The 16960-nt window shown below is 44.1% G+C and overlaps 1 protein-coding gene across 1 annotated transcript in view; it reads left to right on the top strand.

Annotated features, from left to right (window-relative positions):
* Positions 1 to 16960, top strand: part of PDE3A (phosphodiesterase 3A) — a 342193-nt gene that overhangs the window by 307084 nt on the left and 18149 nt on the right. Inside the window, exons 6-10 of the mRNA XM_040968076.1 lie at positions 2064 to 2068; positions 7374 to 7584; positions 10852 to 10937; positions 14861 to 15015; positions 16351 to 16488. Coding sequence (XP_040824010.1) covers positions 2064 to 2068; positions 7374 to 7584; positions 10852 to 10937; positions 14861 to 15015; positions 16351 to 16488 — 595 coding nt within the window. The remainder of the gene's footprint in view (positions 1 to 2063; positions 2069 to 7373; positions 7585 to 10851; positions 10938 to 14860; positions 15016 to 16350; positions 16489 to 16960) is intronic.

The raw sequence follows: 16960 nt of genomic DNA on the forward strand, positions 1-16960 counted from the left end.
TTGTAATGTGGCTTTTCATTTAAGAGGATTATAGTAACTGCGTAATGGAAACTCTCATATCCAGATACGAGGATACAATGCAGTATGCATCTCTGCTTCCAGAGCAAAGATGGACTCCCAATAAAACTGTTTACTATATCTTGATAATAGGCTGCTGGACTCTGCCATTGTCCATGCCTGCAATAATGAACATATGACTGTTTATAAAGAACTATATTATAGTAATAACATGCGAGAACTCAGTGGGGAGCAGGGCAGGGAATGGGGAGGAGGGAAGGGAAATCCCAGGACCTATGGAACTATATCATATAATAATAATAATAATAGTAGTAGTAGTAGTAGTAATATAATAAAAAAGTAAATTTTAAAAAAAATCATGGGGTTGTTATAGGCTACTGCTCTTGTGGTCTAGTTTGGGGCAGAATGTTTGTTTCCTAGATTCTTGCCTCTTACTTAAAAAGCATTTTAAGTGCAGGCACCAACGTGGCTTAAGCTTAACGCCTACGTGGGCATTATTCATGGAGAATGAGCCAGAGTGCAAGCAGGTGCATGAAAGGCCATGAGCCAGAGTGCCATGAAGTGCGTGACCAAGAAAGCAAGTCCCTCCCCAGCCAGGGCTTGTCAGGAGGTTTGAGAGGGGAGTGGTTAACAACAATGCAACACTCCCATCCCCCACCCTCCCAGGACCCAGGTAATGATGGGTACATGTCCTTTGACTCATAGGTGAGCAGAAAGTATTACACAGGCCAGGGAGGTGTGGTTTCTGAACTTGTGACCCTGAACTAGCTGCCTATGACCATATCATTACAACAGAACCAGAAGTTCTCATAATGGCAATTTTTATGAGGAGTATGTAAGCTTTATTTATACTGTACCAATATTTGCAGAGATTCCCTCAAAATATATACTTTAAAACATTTCTGTTGTGTTTATCTGAAAGGCATGGAGAGATGATCCATCCGCTGGGTCACTCCCACAGATGCCGACAGCGGAGGTTGGACCAAGACAAGGTCGGGAGCTGGGAACTGTATCTTGGTGGTCCGTGTGCGTAGCAGGTCTCCTGTACTTAACACATCATAGCTGCCCCTCAGAATGGGCTTTAGCCACAACCTGGGGTGGAGAGGAGGATGGGAAGAGTCCAGATTTCGGGGAAAATGGATGAGACCTGTGTTCTCATATTTTCTTTTCCTTCTTTCTGTACTTGAGGGAAAGAGACAGGAGGAGAAGCCTTACCCAGCCTCCCAGCTGCCTCAGCATCCAGGGGTGGGAACAGCCACCGATGTCATTCCAAAGTCCCTGATGTGAAGCGTGCCTCAAGAGTCCTGCTCAAGTGCTATTGATAGTTCTGAAATGCTGTTGACCTTGCGGATGCAAGGATGAGGCTATCCTTCCAAGGCCCATTGTTGACACAGTCTACCTTTGAGTCTCTATTGGCTTAACTATTTTCTGTCATGCTTCACTGGGGTAGTGGATCAATTTGTTCTGCCCTCCTTCCTCTGTTCTCGTACCAAGTGTCTTCTGCATGCTCAAGTGGTCTGACATATCCTCCACATGCCTCTGGCTATGTTGCCCATTGTTCTGTCAAAGCCACTAGGAAGGTCCAGTTTTGACACATGCACTCCATTGTCAGACCACAGGTCCTGGCATTCTCCCCATAGTTGGAGTTATGAGTCCAGTGGTTTAGTCAGGGGAATCCTCAAAATAATCTTGTCCAGGGTGGTCTCAGGCCTATCTCTTGTGTGTGTGCCCACTTATGTAGGATCCAGTTCATTCTGTCACCCACATCAGCCTATGTCCACATTGGTAATTGCAATTGCTGGATCTGATTTATCTCCAGCCCCATTTCTTACACAAACCAATGGGTGCCGCGGCCCAGCCCAATCCTTCCCTCCACCTAGCCGTCATGTACACCATTGGGAACTGCCACCTAGTCAGAGCAACTCCCAATAACCCCCACTGAGCTGGCCCCCAACCCTGGTTTCTGTATCAGCCACCATGTGCAGTGGACTGGTCTAGTATTTCCCACGTAATTTATCTCATGTTTACATAATTGGGTGTTGAAGCTTAAGTCATCCCAGTTGACTCCACCCTCCAGCCTACCCATGCCAGCACGTGCCACCACCTGTCTAGCCAGGCCTGCCCCCAGTCCTGATTCTCATGCTTGCAGTGGGAGTTGTAGGCCTTCAGAGGGGTGCCCACAGTTTCCCTACTGGGCCCACTCCCAGACCTGAATTTTGCACTCTCCAGGTGATTCTGCAGGCTAACTGGAGAGTAAAGTCCAATCCTTACCACCTACCTCATTTTCACCAAAGAAATATATAATGAAGAATATGGAAATAAGAAAGATGATTCCAGAAAAAGTCTAGAATCATAATAATGGTAAACAAGTTGGAATACTATGGTTCAGTCCAAATACATGCTAACAAATAAGCATTACTATTTCCAGATTTATGAGAAGTTTTGCAAGGGACTTTTTAAAGACTGAATTAAAATATCAGATAGTAAAAAATATGTCCCTCAAGGGATGAAATGTGAATTTAAGTTATGCTTGTATCAGTTGAGAACAAAGTTCAGATGAGGAAACTAAAGCATAAGTCCCCAAGTTGGCACAATTTACATTAGAATTTGTTTTGTTTTTGTCCTTATTGGAGTACAAGATTCTCATTCTCTCTCTTTCTAATAAAGTAAAAATTATTAAGTAACCCAATATGACAAAGCAAATAAGCCGAGAATAATTATTAGGGCAAGCAGTGGGAATGCTAATGCTACAGTCAGAACATTTGTCATCCCTGTTTCCCGCTGTCCTATTCATATGATTGCACTCAAGAAGATAGGGCAGAGTATAAAAGCAAAGGAATACCCAGAGAGGATTCCACAAGGGTGGGTAGGAGGGATTGACACCACAGGCCATCGGTTACCTGTGTCGGGGCCATTTAGCAGCCGGCTTTGCATTGTGGTCTCTTTGCACTGCTGTTGGGAAGAGCTAAAGGCTTATAAAATAAGCAAGAAGATTCTAAGGAACAGAAAAGGGGAGCAACCGGCAATGGAGTGGGGAGAAGTGTAGGCAGAATAGGCAAAGGGAAAGATAAACGCCTTGTCTCCCAAGGAGGCTAATGACACCTGTTCTTGGTCCAAGTCAAGTCCACAGTGTGCCCTGTAGCTCGTCAAGCAGCGTTAATTTTAAGCAGCTAAAGAACAAGTACTCCTGTCAAGTAACTGAGTGACACCACATAAGAGTCTTTTTATTGAAGCATAAAAACAAGAAATTTAACTATAATTTGCATTTCTAATCTCACTTGTTGGTTTGAGTTCCTGCAAAGGAATACTAAGATTACACCACTCTTTTGAAAAGTCACTGCATTTGTAGTGGTTCTTACCCAGGCTCTTGGAAGTTTCTGTTCCATGATACAGTAATACTGATATCGCTATACCAATCAAATGAACAGGTTTTTTTTTTCCTTCAGAAATTTTGTTATTGTGATGTTTTGGTTTTGTATTCTCTTAAAATACATTTTCTGTTTGGGAAAAACAGTAGGACTGGTGGTTTTCCTGTGGGCATGGGAAAGAGGCCACTATTGATCAGACAAGCTGGTTCCTTTACTGCTCAGTTAAAACAGAGTTATGTAGCACAAAACAGATGGCTTCACTTAAACAATTCTCCTCCAAGATTGTTTATCTTCTCCCCTCGATCACCCAGAGTTCCTTGGGTCTTGACACACAGTCTCTCCAGCTCTTGGGAACAACGAATCGCAGGCTGAATTATTCAAAGAAGTTGGTAGCTCAGATTGGTTTGTTTTCTCTAACTTTTCTTTTTAATTTTTCTTGTTTTTGAGTATTTTGGTGTTAAATAATTCACTTTAGAACAGTTTATTCAGAGATTGATATTTCATAAATTCTGTCTTGCTCATTGAGTTGCTGAAAAGTTCTCAGTAATGAAGTGAAGATAAATATCTGAAAAAGGATTCACATTTATCTGGTCCCCTTTACTCGTGTGTGTGTATGTCAGTGTGTTACATAAACTCTGAAAGCCATTACAGTCCCTTAACTTTAGACATGATTGTACGTAATGCAGCTTAGAAAATCTGTGTTGAATATCTGACAGACGTTTCTTTTTCCATGTCCTTGGAAATGCAAATCAGTGGCAAGCCTTGAAGAACCATACCAACATTACTTAATACATTGTGGACTTTTTTGCCACACGTGATAATCTAGTAGAAGTTGGAGCAGATAAGCCACATGTTTCTAAGAAAAACTAGGTTCCCACTTAACTAGGACTGTGATCCTGGAATGGGTCTGTAAGTTCTGTGCCTCTAATCAGTTTTTTTTTTATTATCATGAAAATAAAAATCTTATTTAATCTTTATGTTGATTTTTATGTATTTGAAAGGCAGGATGAGTGAGAAGGAAAAGAGAAAAATGAATGAAGGTTCCATTTGCTAGTTCACTTTCCAGATGTCTGCCACAGCCAGGTCAAAACACAGAACCTAGAACTGCACTGGGCTCACGCAGGAGGGCCGCAGGGATTCCATGGTGTAAGCTAGCTTGGCCACCTCCCAGGATGAATATGGCCAAGAAGCTGAATGGGAACAGAGAACCCAGAACTCCAACTAGGTACTGGGATGCCAGTGTCCCAGGTGGCAGCTCAACTTGCTGTGCTACAGGTCTGCCACTATTTGTTCATTGTAATCCATGAAGAACCAACAGTAGAATAGTGGGGACAAGGAGTGGTTGGCCATTTTTCACACATAAGAGTGTGATGTCTCATTAAAAAAAAAGTGACAGTGTCAACCAAAAATTTGAAACTAAAATGACAAAACCTCTTCAGCAAGCTTCATTCTCTTTTTTAGTGGACCAGAAAAACTTTGGCAATGACTAATCAAGTGTTTGATGGAGATGGGCACTGGAGCAGGCTTTGCTTTGAGCCAAGCAGTCCATTAACCGCACAATATGCCCTCCGAGAGATGGGCGGTCAGTAGGTGGGCATTGCCCAAATGGTGAGAAAAGGGGATTACATGATGACATTCTGTTTGCCCCGGGATAAGTTGTTCGGCCATGAAAACTAGTTAACAGGTGATCGTTCACAAGTTGCTGCTTTTGTTTTCAGTTTTAAGTGCAGGCTACCTTTCCCATATTCAAGAGAGAACGGTTCCTAAATGCGTGATCTCTGTCTCCTGCGGTTCGGTAAAGATTTCGGAGTAAACCCGAGCAGTTTGGCACAAATACAACATTTGAAATTTGGACTAAAGTCTGTTGTGAGAACTACAACGTTCTAATGTTTTCTTCAAAACTTACATTTATCAAAGTACTATTTCACACAGAAAGGAACTCTTTTGCTTAGGATCATAATGGCTAATGGGTGGATAACCTCAAAAAGTTCATGAAAAATACAGTTAGGAGAGATTTCTTTGGATGTCAAAATAATTGAAATCTGTGCATAGTTTCTTCATTTTCCAGGAATTTTTTGCAGGCTATCTCATACTTAATGGCCTCTCCAAAGGTTCCCCCCACCCCCCCTTTTTTAAATTTGTTCATTTCATTTTCCATCATATGGTTTTGTAGTTACAGGGCTTCCCTTCCTGCCTATTTCTCCCTTTCTGTTCTGCGTGTTCCCCCTCTGTTTCACAGTACTGTAGTCCTTCAGCCGCAGGCACAGTTCCAACATTGAGCTGTTCATGCGTGCCGTGTCACTGCAGGTACGGGCAATGGTAGACAATGCCGTGTCTTGTTGTCACAGTATGTTTAACTGTCTCACCGGGGATCCTTCTTTTTTTCTGGAGTAGAGATGCATCCTGCACTTCTTCATTTCCCAGTGCTCTAGTGTCCGTCACACCATTCGTTTCTTAGAGCCTATGTGTATAGTTCTTTACCTATATGTATATATATCTCTATTTTGTATTTTGCGTGAAGGTTGGCTTACATCAGAGAGCACATATGGTATTCGTCATTTTGAAACTGGTTTATTTCACTGAGCATAATGGCACAGTTTCCTACCCGTGCTTTGTCTGGGTGCCTGTGCTGGTCCCTGGGGCGCTTCAGGCTCAAGCCCCCATGCTTCGGTCCTGCCTTGGCCTCTGCAGCTGGCACTTCCCCCTGCTGCCAGACTTGACCTTGGCTGTTTCCCAGTCATACCGGTGCTTTGTCTGCTTCCCCCCTCCCTCGTGATTTCCCTGGCATCCAGGGCTGGGCTAGCTCCTGCCCTGACTGTAACTGCGTCACTCTTTGATCTTTTCTTGCTCTGCCCTAGTTGGTTATTGGGTTAACTGTTGCTCTTGGAGACAAGTGAGTTGTGACTGGCTTACCTCAAATCTTCTTCAGTAAGTAGAGAGACTTCTTGATTAGTGCTGCTCAGCGGCAGAAACCCCTGCCATGCAACTAGGACCCCCGCTGAAGTGCTGGGCACGCTGCTCAGCTGCTGCCATGCTAGTGCTATGGGCACCAGGACAGGCCTGCGGCAGACGTTAGGATGCTTGTGGAGCTGCGGAGCCGTACCCCTGATTATATGGGCCCCTCTCTGTCCTGCCCCACTCATAGTGCAAGGCACCGTGAGGCCGCGTGCAGCTCAGCAGCTTTGTTCCTTCCTCTCCTGTGGTGGCCTTCAAAACTCATCTGGGCACTCGCTGCTCTCTGTCACAGTGCTGTGTGTCCAGTCTGTGAGCTGTTCATCTTTGCCTAGACAGCCTTCACCCCCCTCTCCTGCCTTGCGCGAGCTCCAGGCACTGAAATCTGTGCAACAGCTTGCCAATGTCCGCCTGCGCAATCACGTTTGGCCCTTAGTTCTGGCTTACTCACCAAGATCCGTGTAACTGATCCAGTCTCAGCTCCTCTAGGTTCCCACGGCCCCTCTTGGGTGGCCCTAATACCTCTCAAGGGGATTAGGGTCCTGGGGTGGGCTCTGCTCTCCTCTCCCAGGTGCTTCTCTCAGCTGGTTCGCTCCCCGGTGGCTCACTCCCTAACCTGTTTATTCTCTTTATTTCCATATTTTAAGCAGTCCATGCTTCCCAAACTCTGCTCCAGAATACTGGGTTTAAGCAATATCAGATCCTCACCACCTAACAGAAGACAGGCATGCAAGAAGAGTGGAAATATTATTCTCATGTCAGAAACAAAACTGGAAGGAGAAAATGGTATCTTTCTGTCCTGTGGTTGCTCTGGGCCACCAGGGCTTTAGCTGGATGTGCCAGCATTGCCACCAAAGTTTTCATGATGATTTCTATGTACCCATTTTCATGCCATGGAGACACCCGGCTGAACACCAAGCCTGCAGTTGGGGTGATTGTCGAGTTTATAGGAGTCAAGGCGCCATCTCAGCATTGCAGTTTCGTATTATTTCCAAGACACTTTGGAGTGACTCCCTTACTCTTGCTCTTTCTCAGGTACAATTTCACCTCTCTCCTCCCCTTGCTCCTCACCTCTCCAAGGGACTCCTGCCGGCAGCCCCATCAGCAAAGTTTCTACAGTGCAGTTTCCAGAACCTGCTGACACACCTGCCCGACAAGGCCCGGGTTCCCACAAGCCCTTAACGTGCACGCAGAGCGCCCCCGACCTTTCTCCCCAGAGCCTGGCTGCACCTGTGATATGTAGCAGGTAAGAACTGCGTAGCCTTTGATAACAAACTGAATCCTAGTGTTGCCTACAGCAGCGCCCAGCAGCAGTCCACGCAACTCAGAGTAGGCTCCCAGAGCAGTTGAACAGAAAATATGGGATGATGTGTTTGTGTGGGAATGGGTTATCAGGGAAGCTTAATTTTTCAGTTATTTCTCTGTGGAAAAAAAAAAAAACTTAACGGCAACATAACCCATCCACTAACCTGTGGAGATGACACCAAGTTATTATTGATATACCTGCTCTGCTTCATGAAGAATGTAGAAAATGTATTACTCAGATATTAACTCATCTGATAACATTTGCTATTTTGTACGAATATTTCCTGCCACAGAGGATAAGAAAAAGGGCTCTCCTATGGCTGCCATAATTGTTTTGTCAATGTTGTCACTAAGAAATGTATTTGCTCACTGATGAACTTTTAAAAAAATATATGTTTATGTGGAATATTGCTCTTCAGCATGAAAAATAAAACCAGGAAAGAGCTGAGTGTTTGTAATCATGTGTGTGAGAATACCTTGAATAAAATTCCACTCTTTTGGAAGCTCACTGGCTGTGCTAGTAAGTGGTGGTGTTCTAGGTTCCAGTTTGGGTTCATAGATCCTAGTTGTACCCATGTAATCTATTTACTAGTAACTAGCCTCAAAAGTTTCATTTTCTTAAACTTGTTCACCAACTCCGCAAGTCAAAAGACTGTCTCTTACCATCTTTATCTCCTTTTCTCTTTGTAAATGTTTTCTGAGATTTTGAAAATCGTTTCTGTTTGGCCAGGATAAAAGAATAATTGTTCTATCACATGATCCTGCTGTCCTCTGTCAGTGTGTTCTCAATATTTTTTTTTAAATAAAATGACTCCTGTGAGAGATAAATAGCCTTTTCCCTATATGGTAAGGGCAGGTTTTAGTGTGTAACATCTGGAGATGCGGTATAGTGCACCTTTATCAGAAGCTCTAAGAGGTTGTGCTCAAAGAACATCTCTTGATTTTTGTTTTATCTGTGTCATCTGAATTCTTGACCGCAGAGCAAGTTTCTTTTTTTTAAGATTTATTTATTTTTATTGGAAAGTCAGATATACAGAAAGAGGAGGAGAGACAGAGAGGAAGATCTTCCATCTGCCGATTGACTCCTCAAAGCGACCACAAGAGCCAGAGCTGGGCTGAGCTGAAAAACCAGAAGCCAGGAGCTTCTTCCTGGTCTTCCACGTGGGTACAGGGTCCCAAGGCCTAGGGCTGTCCTGGACTGCTTTCCCAGGCCACAGGCAGGGAGCTGGATGAGAAGCTGGGCAGCCGGGATTAGAACCAGTGCCCATATGGCACAGTTTGGTGTGTGCAAGGCAAGGAAGGACTTTAGCTACTAGGCTACTGCCCTGGGCCCAGAGCATGTTTCTTTAGGTAAATATTCAGTAATTGCCCATGCATCTAGTGCTTGGCAGGAAACACTTGAGAGAGCAGCTAGCTGAGCTGCATCAGGGTGGGAAGTCTGGCCGAGAAAAGGGCCCCTGAGGACACCTGCTCCCCACCTTCTCAGGAAGCCCCCCACTGTGCTCTCCCTGCTTGTGAGAAACAGGAATGCCCACAGCCAGAAAGGTCGGCCACTCAGAACTTCTCTTCTCACAGCCCTTTTTAATTTCCATTTTTTGTTCTTAGTGAATTTTGGGGTTTTTTTGTTTTGTTTTTGGTGTTCTCAGCAATAAAAATGTAATGGGATTTTTATCAAAGAGTTTCGGAGAAAAACAAGAGGATTTCACTGTCGACTGCTTGGCTGATGTTGATACGCACAGTAGTGTGTGTTTTATTATTGGGGCTTTCTAAGTCGATAATTTAAACCAGGTTCTCCCTTGCCTTCCAGGCAGCCACCCACGTAGGCACAGAGAGCTCAAAAAACACATAACCAGTTACTGTCACTTCCCCTGCCGAATTCGAAGGGATGGGTGTCCACTCCAGTCTCTTAGCTGTTGCAGTTTTTGTAGAATATGCTGTTTTTTTTATATGGGAGCAGATATATTTGAACTACTACGTTAAATAATCCTTTTAAGTGTTACATTGCAATTAAATATGTCTGAATGACTGAACTCTGCTTCTACTTAGTATAGTCTCAGAAGGCATATCCTCCAGCTTGCATCTGCATTGGTCCCAGCATTTTCTTTTGGTTGCCTTAGGCGACCTGACAGGATTTCATAATTGGAAATAATAGCTTTCCTACTTAAAACTCCAGAGAAGCCCATTTCCTTCTAAGGAAGATGTTCTCCAGATGAAAACACTGCTTTTTCTGTGACCGTATCTATAAGCGCAATTTAAAAATGGTGAAATGTTTAAGATGCCTAGCAGTGAACTCGGACACTTTTCGTTTTGAGAGGATAATTTGTGATTAAATAATAATTAGTCCAATAGAAAGAATGTGGCGGCAAAACGCAGGATTGAAACGTAGCCATGAAGTCCCCAGAAGAGTGTGCAAGAGAGAAGCCAGTTTGAAATCTTACCAGGATATTGGGGGCTTTGTTGTTAATTTCAGAAACAGTCCGCTGTTGAGAGGGGGGAGAAAAAAAAAGCATTTCGCATGCTCCAGCCGCCGTTGTCTGGGGCTCTGTCCCCTCTGCAGGACATCAGTCCCTGAACCAGCGCCCCGTGCAGGCAGTCGTACCTGCTCTCTCACCACAGCGTCTGTCTCCTGAGTTATTTCTTTAGGGTGCTAACAAGTGACTGGTCAATACAGAAAAAAATTCATCTGGGAACTTTGGCAATAAAAGAAAACATGATGCAAATATACTGTCACCCTATTTTAAGCTGCATTCTGCTTTCATGAAGCTGTATCTGTGCAAAAATGAACTCTGAGAAACAGATCTAGTCACGAAGCCGTTGAAGACACAAAGATATCACCCCGGGGAAGATGCTGTTGACCAAATTTAGGCTGGCCCCTCCAGCATCACCACTAGCAATAGGTGACAGCCAATCACACTGTTCTCCAGCTGATGTAGTGCATTTTACTGGCACCTTCACCTCAAATACTGTACAGGGCGTGGCAACGGGGAATGAGTGTCACATGCGTTTCCTCAAGTATCCTATCGATCATTCGCTCATGAGAAGGAAAACAAAGCTGTGTCCTCAGCATCCGTGTGCAAAGGTGAATATTTCTAGTGAGTGAATAAGTAAAAGGCAGAAATACGTGATGAGAGTTATCTGTGTGAATGTACATATGGTTGATGTGTGCAAAAAGGAGCATAAACTCAACAGATGTTCTCATATCTCCCAGCTGTGGCCGACCTTACTCCCAGGGAATTCCTGCTGACAGGCCCCTGGACAGAAGCGGCCCAGCCCCTCGGATGCCGAGCAGAGCAGGTAATTCATTTTGTGGATTTTGTCTCTGAAACTAGAAATCATTTGTTTCTTCCTGATCAGAAAAGCATCTTATTTGAGTCTTCCAAAAGTGTAAAAAGAAAAAAAAAGCATATGATTAAAAAGACTGCATAAATTTCAAGCCTGTTTTGCACCAAAATAAACTTACATTTATTCTGTTTCCCACGAAGTTTTTGATATGCCCTGTTATTTTATATTTTGAAATTAAGAAAAAATCAAAATCACCCTTAATTCCCTACTTTTAATTGTAGAAAAAATTTGAGTGGGAAACTATCCGAATGTTTCTGTATATGTGAACACATTTATTTTGGGGCCTGAGAATGCACTTCTGTGAGTGTTTTAAAAGACTTATTTATGGGCCTGTTGTGATGGCTCAATGGCTAAATCTTCAAGCACTGGCTCCTGTCTCGGCTGCTCTACCTCCCTTCCAGTCCTTGGGACCCTGCACCTACATGGGAAACCTGGAAAAAGCTTCTGGCTCCTGGCTTTGGATGGGCTCAGCTCTGGCTATTGCAACCATTTGGAGAGTGAGCCAGCAGATGGAGGATCTTTTTCCAATAAAAATAAATAAATCTTTAAAAAAAAAACTTATAAAAGAATTTATTTGAAAGAGCAAACACGAGAATGAACAATCAGTTGTTCCCTCTCCAAATAGCTGCTGTGGCTGGGACTGGGCCAGGTGTGCGAAAACCAGGAGCATCAGGAGCATTGTCTAAATCCCCCACGTGGGGGCAGGGATCGAGGACTTGGGTTGTCTTCCATTGGTTTTTCAAAAGTATTAACTACCAGAGAGCTGGATCAAAAGTGGAGCAACTGGGACTCAAACCAGTACCCACAGGGGTTGTACAAGTCACCGAAAGTTGATTAACCCACTTTTCCACACAACCAGCCCTGGGGAGCTTACCTTGGGCGCGCACGGTGGCTAAGGTGTGACTTGTGCCTCGGGTTGAGTCCTGGTTGCAGTCTAGACCTCATTGCTGCTCATGCCTACCTTGGGGGGCAGAAGGTGATGGCTCAAGGGTTTGGGCCCTTGCCATCTTCGTGGGAGGCTCTGATGGAGCTCCCAGCCTGTGCCTTCAGCCCGAGACATCCCTAGGTGCTGCAGGAATTTGGGGTGTAAACCAGAGGATGGAATATCCCTGTCTCCATCACTCTCTTTCCTCTCTCCCTGCTACTTCCCCTTTTTGATTTTCTTCCCTCTATCTTCCTTTGTTTCTCTTTTCGTTTCCAGTAAGCAGTTTGTATTTGCTATTACTAGAGTAATTGTTACTTTATTTTTGCTGATGTAGCCACACTTGTTTTTGTTAGTGCTGAAAGTTCCCCAGGTAGAATAAAAAGCTTCTATCAGCTGTGGACCTTAAGGTGACAGAGCTACCTAGTAATAATTCTTAACTCTGTTTTTCAGCAGTTCTTCCTTTTTTAAAAGGTCTATTTTATTTTTATTTGAAAGACTAGATACAGAGAGAAGGAGAGGCAGAGAGAGGGGTCTCCCATCTGCTGGTTCACTCCCCAAATGGCCACAATGGCCAGAGATGAACCACTGCAGAACCAGGAGCCAGGAGCCGGGAGCTTCTATATTTCCCACATGGGTACAGGGGTCCAAGAACTTAAGCCATCCTCTGCCACTTTCACAGGCTATAAAGCAGGGAGCTGGATGAGAATTGGACCAACTTGGACATGAACCAACACCCATGTGGAACACCAGCATTGAACAGGGAAACTTGGCTACTACTCACAGTGTCGGCCCCTATTTCAGCATTTGTTAAAAAGCACCCAGTAGGGCTTGGCCCTGTAGCCTAGTGGCTAAAGTTCTTGCCTTGCACTTTCCGGGATCCCATATGACCACTGGTTTGTATCCCAGCTACTCTGCTTCCCATCTGGCTCCCTGCTTCTGGCCTGGGAAAGCAGTCAAGGACTGTCCAAAGCCTTAGAATCCTGCACCCACATGGGAGACCAAGAGGAAGCTCCTGGCTCCTGGCTTCAGATCAGCTCAGATCTGGCCGTTGTGGCCACTTGGCAAGTGAAACAGCAGACGGAAAATCTATCTCCTCCTTGAATATCTAGCTTTCAAAAAAAATCTTAAAAAAACAAACACATTAGGGCCCGGCGCGGTGGCGCAAGTGGTTAAAGGTCCTCGCCTTGCACGCCCGGGATCCCATATGGGCGCCGGTTCTAATCCCGGCAGCCCCGCTTCCCTTCCAGCTCCCTGCCTGTGGCCTGGGAAAGCAGTCGAGGACAGCCCAGAGCTTTGGGAACCTGCACCCGCGTGGGAGACCCGGAAGAGGCTCCTGGCTTCGGATCGGCATAGTATCGGCCCGTTGCGCTCACTTGGGGAGTGAATCATCGGACGGAAGATCTTCCTCTCTGTCTCTCCTCTCTGTATATCTGCCTTTCCAATGACAAAATAATAAAAATAAATCTTTAAAAAAAAAAAAAAAAAAAAAAAAAAAAAAAAAAAAACAAACACATTAACTGTTACCTGATTATTTTTCTGTGGGAATATGGTGCTTTGGCAACATGAAATAGGCAGAAGGCACAAGCAAGTATCATTCAAAAGATAATTCACTGTGATCACTTTCTGATACTGTAGCAAATGTGAGACTCACGGCTTTATGGGACCTCCTTTTCTCAGCATCTTGGTAGGGCTGATAGATTCGGAGAGGTGGTCCTTATTACAGTCTGTGTAGAGCCATGGCCTTCTGAAATGAAATTTTACAATTGCATTGTAAAATTGACACTGCTGTATTAAACTGGGCAACTTCTGTGTGTTGCTTCCCATCTGTGAGGTGAAGATGGTAATGCAATAATAATAATAATCATAAAATCTGCTCATCAGGATTGTGGAGAGCATTAGATATGTACACACAAATAAAATGCCTCAGGTCAGACCCGCCGCACAGCACGTGCTCAGTAAAGCTATCTGAGGCTCTTTGTTCTTGTTCTTTGTTCTTTGTTCAGCTCGGGCAAGCTTCTCGATGTCTTCGATGCAAAAGCAAGTGTTCTTTAGATTCCTGATATGTTCTGATTGGTTGTCACTTAGCAGTTTTCTGCCAACTAAAATGGGAGACAGTGAACGGGGCAGGCCAGGAAGGGAATCGGCCAGATTAGGAAAACAAGGGCTCCCCTGCCTCCTCAGTGTGGCTCACTGTCAGTTCCTCAAGTCTCTCATTTCCTGCCTGAGCAGCCCTTTTGCCCCAACCCCACATGCCAGTTCAGAGTAACCTGTTAGCTACTTAGAGTGTCAGTACAAGAATGCAGGAACAGATACATTAAGTCACTAAGATTTTTTTTTCAAGTGTGAATTCATCTATACACTATTGTTGAAAAATTGTTGTCACAGAAATTAGGGAATTCCCACTTTTTAAATTGGGTTTCCAAATGCAGGCTTTTGGGCCCAGCATAGTAGCCTAGTAGCTAAAGTCTTCACCTTGCATGTACCAGGATCCCATATGGACACCAGTTGGTGTCCAGCTGCTCCATTTCCCAGCCAGCTCATTGCTTTGTGGCCTGGGAAAGCAGTCAAGGACGGCCCAAAGCCTTGGGACCCTGCACCCATGTGGGAGACCTGGAAAAGGCTCCTGGCTTTGGATTGGATCAGCTCAGCTGGAGCTGAAGCAGCCTCTTGGGGAGTGACTCAATGGATGGAAGATCTTCCTCTCTGTCTCTCCTGCACTCTGTATATGTGACTTTCCAATAAAAATAACTAAATATTTTTTTAAAAGGAAAAAGAACATGTATGCTTTTCCTATCATCTACTCTTGTATTCTTGGTGTGTGATTGAGGAAAGGGTTGTTACCCTAATCAGTGTGTTCGCCACACAGTGGTGAATTGTAGGTGAGTTTCTGCACGTGGAAGGCTCTTCTCCGTTGTAGGTCTTGTAACAAGCTGCTCTTGTTCCATTGCAGATGACGCTGCTCAAGTTACCTCTGATTACGAAACCAACAACAACAGCGACAGCAGTGACATCGTCCAGAATGAAGATGAGGCCGAGTGCCCCAGCCAGCCGCTGAGGAACGTGTCTGCCTGTCGCACCTTCCCTCCCGAGACCTTGATGTTCGTGGTAGGCCCTTGTCACTTAACTCATCTGTGTACTGAGAGATGGGCCGCTCCTGCAGCAGCTGGCTCAGCGCGAGGTCCTCCTTGAGGCACTACAATCAGGGAGTGTGTGTGTGTCTGGGATCACCCGTGTTGTAGCACTAGCCTGTCGGTGCAGTGTCCCTCTGTCCAGCTCCTGCTGAGCTTTCCGTGACTCTGTTGGGTGGTGATTAGCAGCATAAAGATGACCCAGATGTCTCAACAAATGGCTCTTCGTTTCTCCCAAAGTATTACATATATTAACACACACAAACGGTGTGAATGTGTGACTATTCATTTAGTGAAACAATTTTGTAATGATAGAAAAGGCATAGAAGGGAAGGAGGAAGGGATTGGCAAGTTGTAGCTTTAGGAGACCTGCTGGTTTTCCTTAGTAGTGTCTTAATTTAGAAAATAATTCAGTGTCTTTTACTCTGACTGTTTCTGCCTATTAAAATACCCTTTAATGATGATTTATTTTAGTATTTGAACAGATCTATTTAAGGACAAATGAAACACATTTGAATCTTGTTAATTTGGAAGAAGCAGCAAATGATGCAATATAGTTGTTACATGATTAGTCTCTTATAACTACCCATTGTGGGTTTTTTAGTATACTTATCTTTTGCATTTTGTACATTTTCAAGTAATTTGCTTTCTTATCTTTTTTTTAATTATCGGCAGTAGGAGATGGTGAATGGAAAGAATCCCCTCCGTCGAGACTAGTTCTGTCTTTTCATTTACTTCCTATGTGTTTCTCAGGAAATAACAGATCACAAATCCACTGTTGGAATCCTTGAAATGTGGCAGCCGTCATTTTTCCAGCGTGAAATCATGATGCTGACTTCCGAGCATTGCTGTAAACTTAATTAGTTGCAATGGGGTGACGTTGCCCTCCCTACTCATGATTTTGTTTGAGAGTCCAAATATGAGACAAGGATTCTTATTCCAGAAAATCGTACACATGTATTTAAAAATACATGTGATTTGCAAGTGCCTTTGAATCCTGGGACCTTGATTTAAGATCCCTACATCAGACTCATAGAAGCTTATGGAAGAAATATCTGTGTTTTTGCTGAAGTGTGTGTGAGCCAAGGACAGATGTCAACCAACAAGGCAGAGATTCATAGTCTGAAACCACTTCTGATGCTTTGCTTGTTATTTTGGGCCAATGTCTTCTTTTTTCACCCTCCACCCTTTTTTTTAACGGTTGTTTGTTCATCTGAGATTTTGTCTTTTATCTCAGATAATCATAGTTATTAAGTCAAAGTTAGCAAAATATGGATTTCTTGACAGGAAAATATTTTAATTCTTATTGCAGGATAAGCCAATTCTTGCTCCTGAACCTCTTGTCATGGATAACCTGGACTCAATCATGGAGCAACTAAATACTTGGAATTTTCCAATTTTTGATTTAGTGGAAAACATTGGAAGAAAATGTGGCCGTATTCTTAGTCAGGTAAGAAATGGATTCATGGAGCTGAATGTAGTGGGTTGACAGATCAAACATTAGCTACACCACTTCCTGTCCAGCTCCCTGCTAAAGTCAAGGGAAGGCAGCGAATAATGACCCAAGTTCCTGCATTTGTGCACCTACGTAGGACCTCTGGAAGAAGCTCCAGATTCCTGGCCCCTGCCAGGCACAGCCCCAGCCATTGTGGCCATGTGGGGTTTGAATCAGCAGAGGGAAGAACTCTGTCTCCCTGTGTGTCTTTTCTGTCTCTTCAACGCTGCCTTTCAATAAATAAAAATAGCCCTTTCGTTTTTGAAAAGGAAGTAGTTTCACACAAATGACTCTAAAAATGGGAAACAGAAGTCATCTATGTTTTTGAAACCTCTGGATGGCTGATGTGAAGCATCACACACACACAGTGTTCTACAGATGCCCTGCTAGTGGGTTAACAAGAGAAACTGAAACTTCAAGTGAGTAT

The sequence above is a fragment of the Ochotona curzoniae genome, unplaced genomic scaffold (genome assembly GCF_017591425.1).
Source record: "Ochotona curzoniae isolate NIBS_2020 unplaced genomic scaffold, NIBS_Ocur_1.0 contig_1482, whole genome shotgun sequence".
NCBI classification, from domain to species: Eukaryota; Metazoa; Chordata; class Mammalia; order Lagomorpha; family Ochotonidae; genus Ochotona; species Ochotona curzoniae.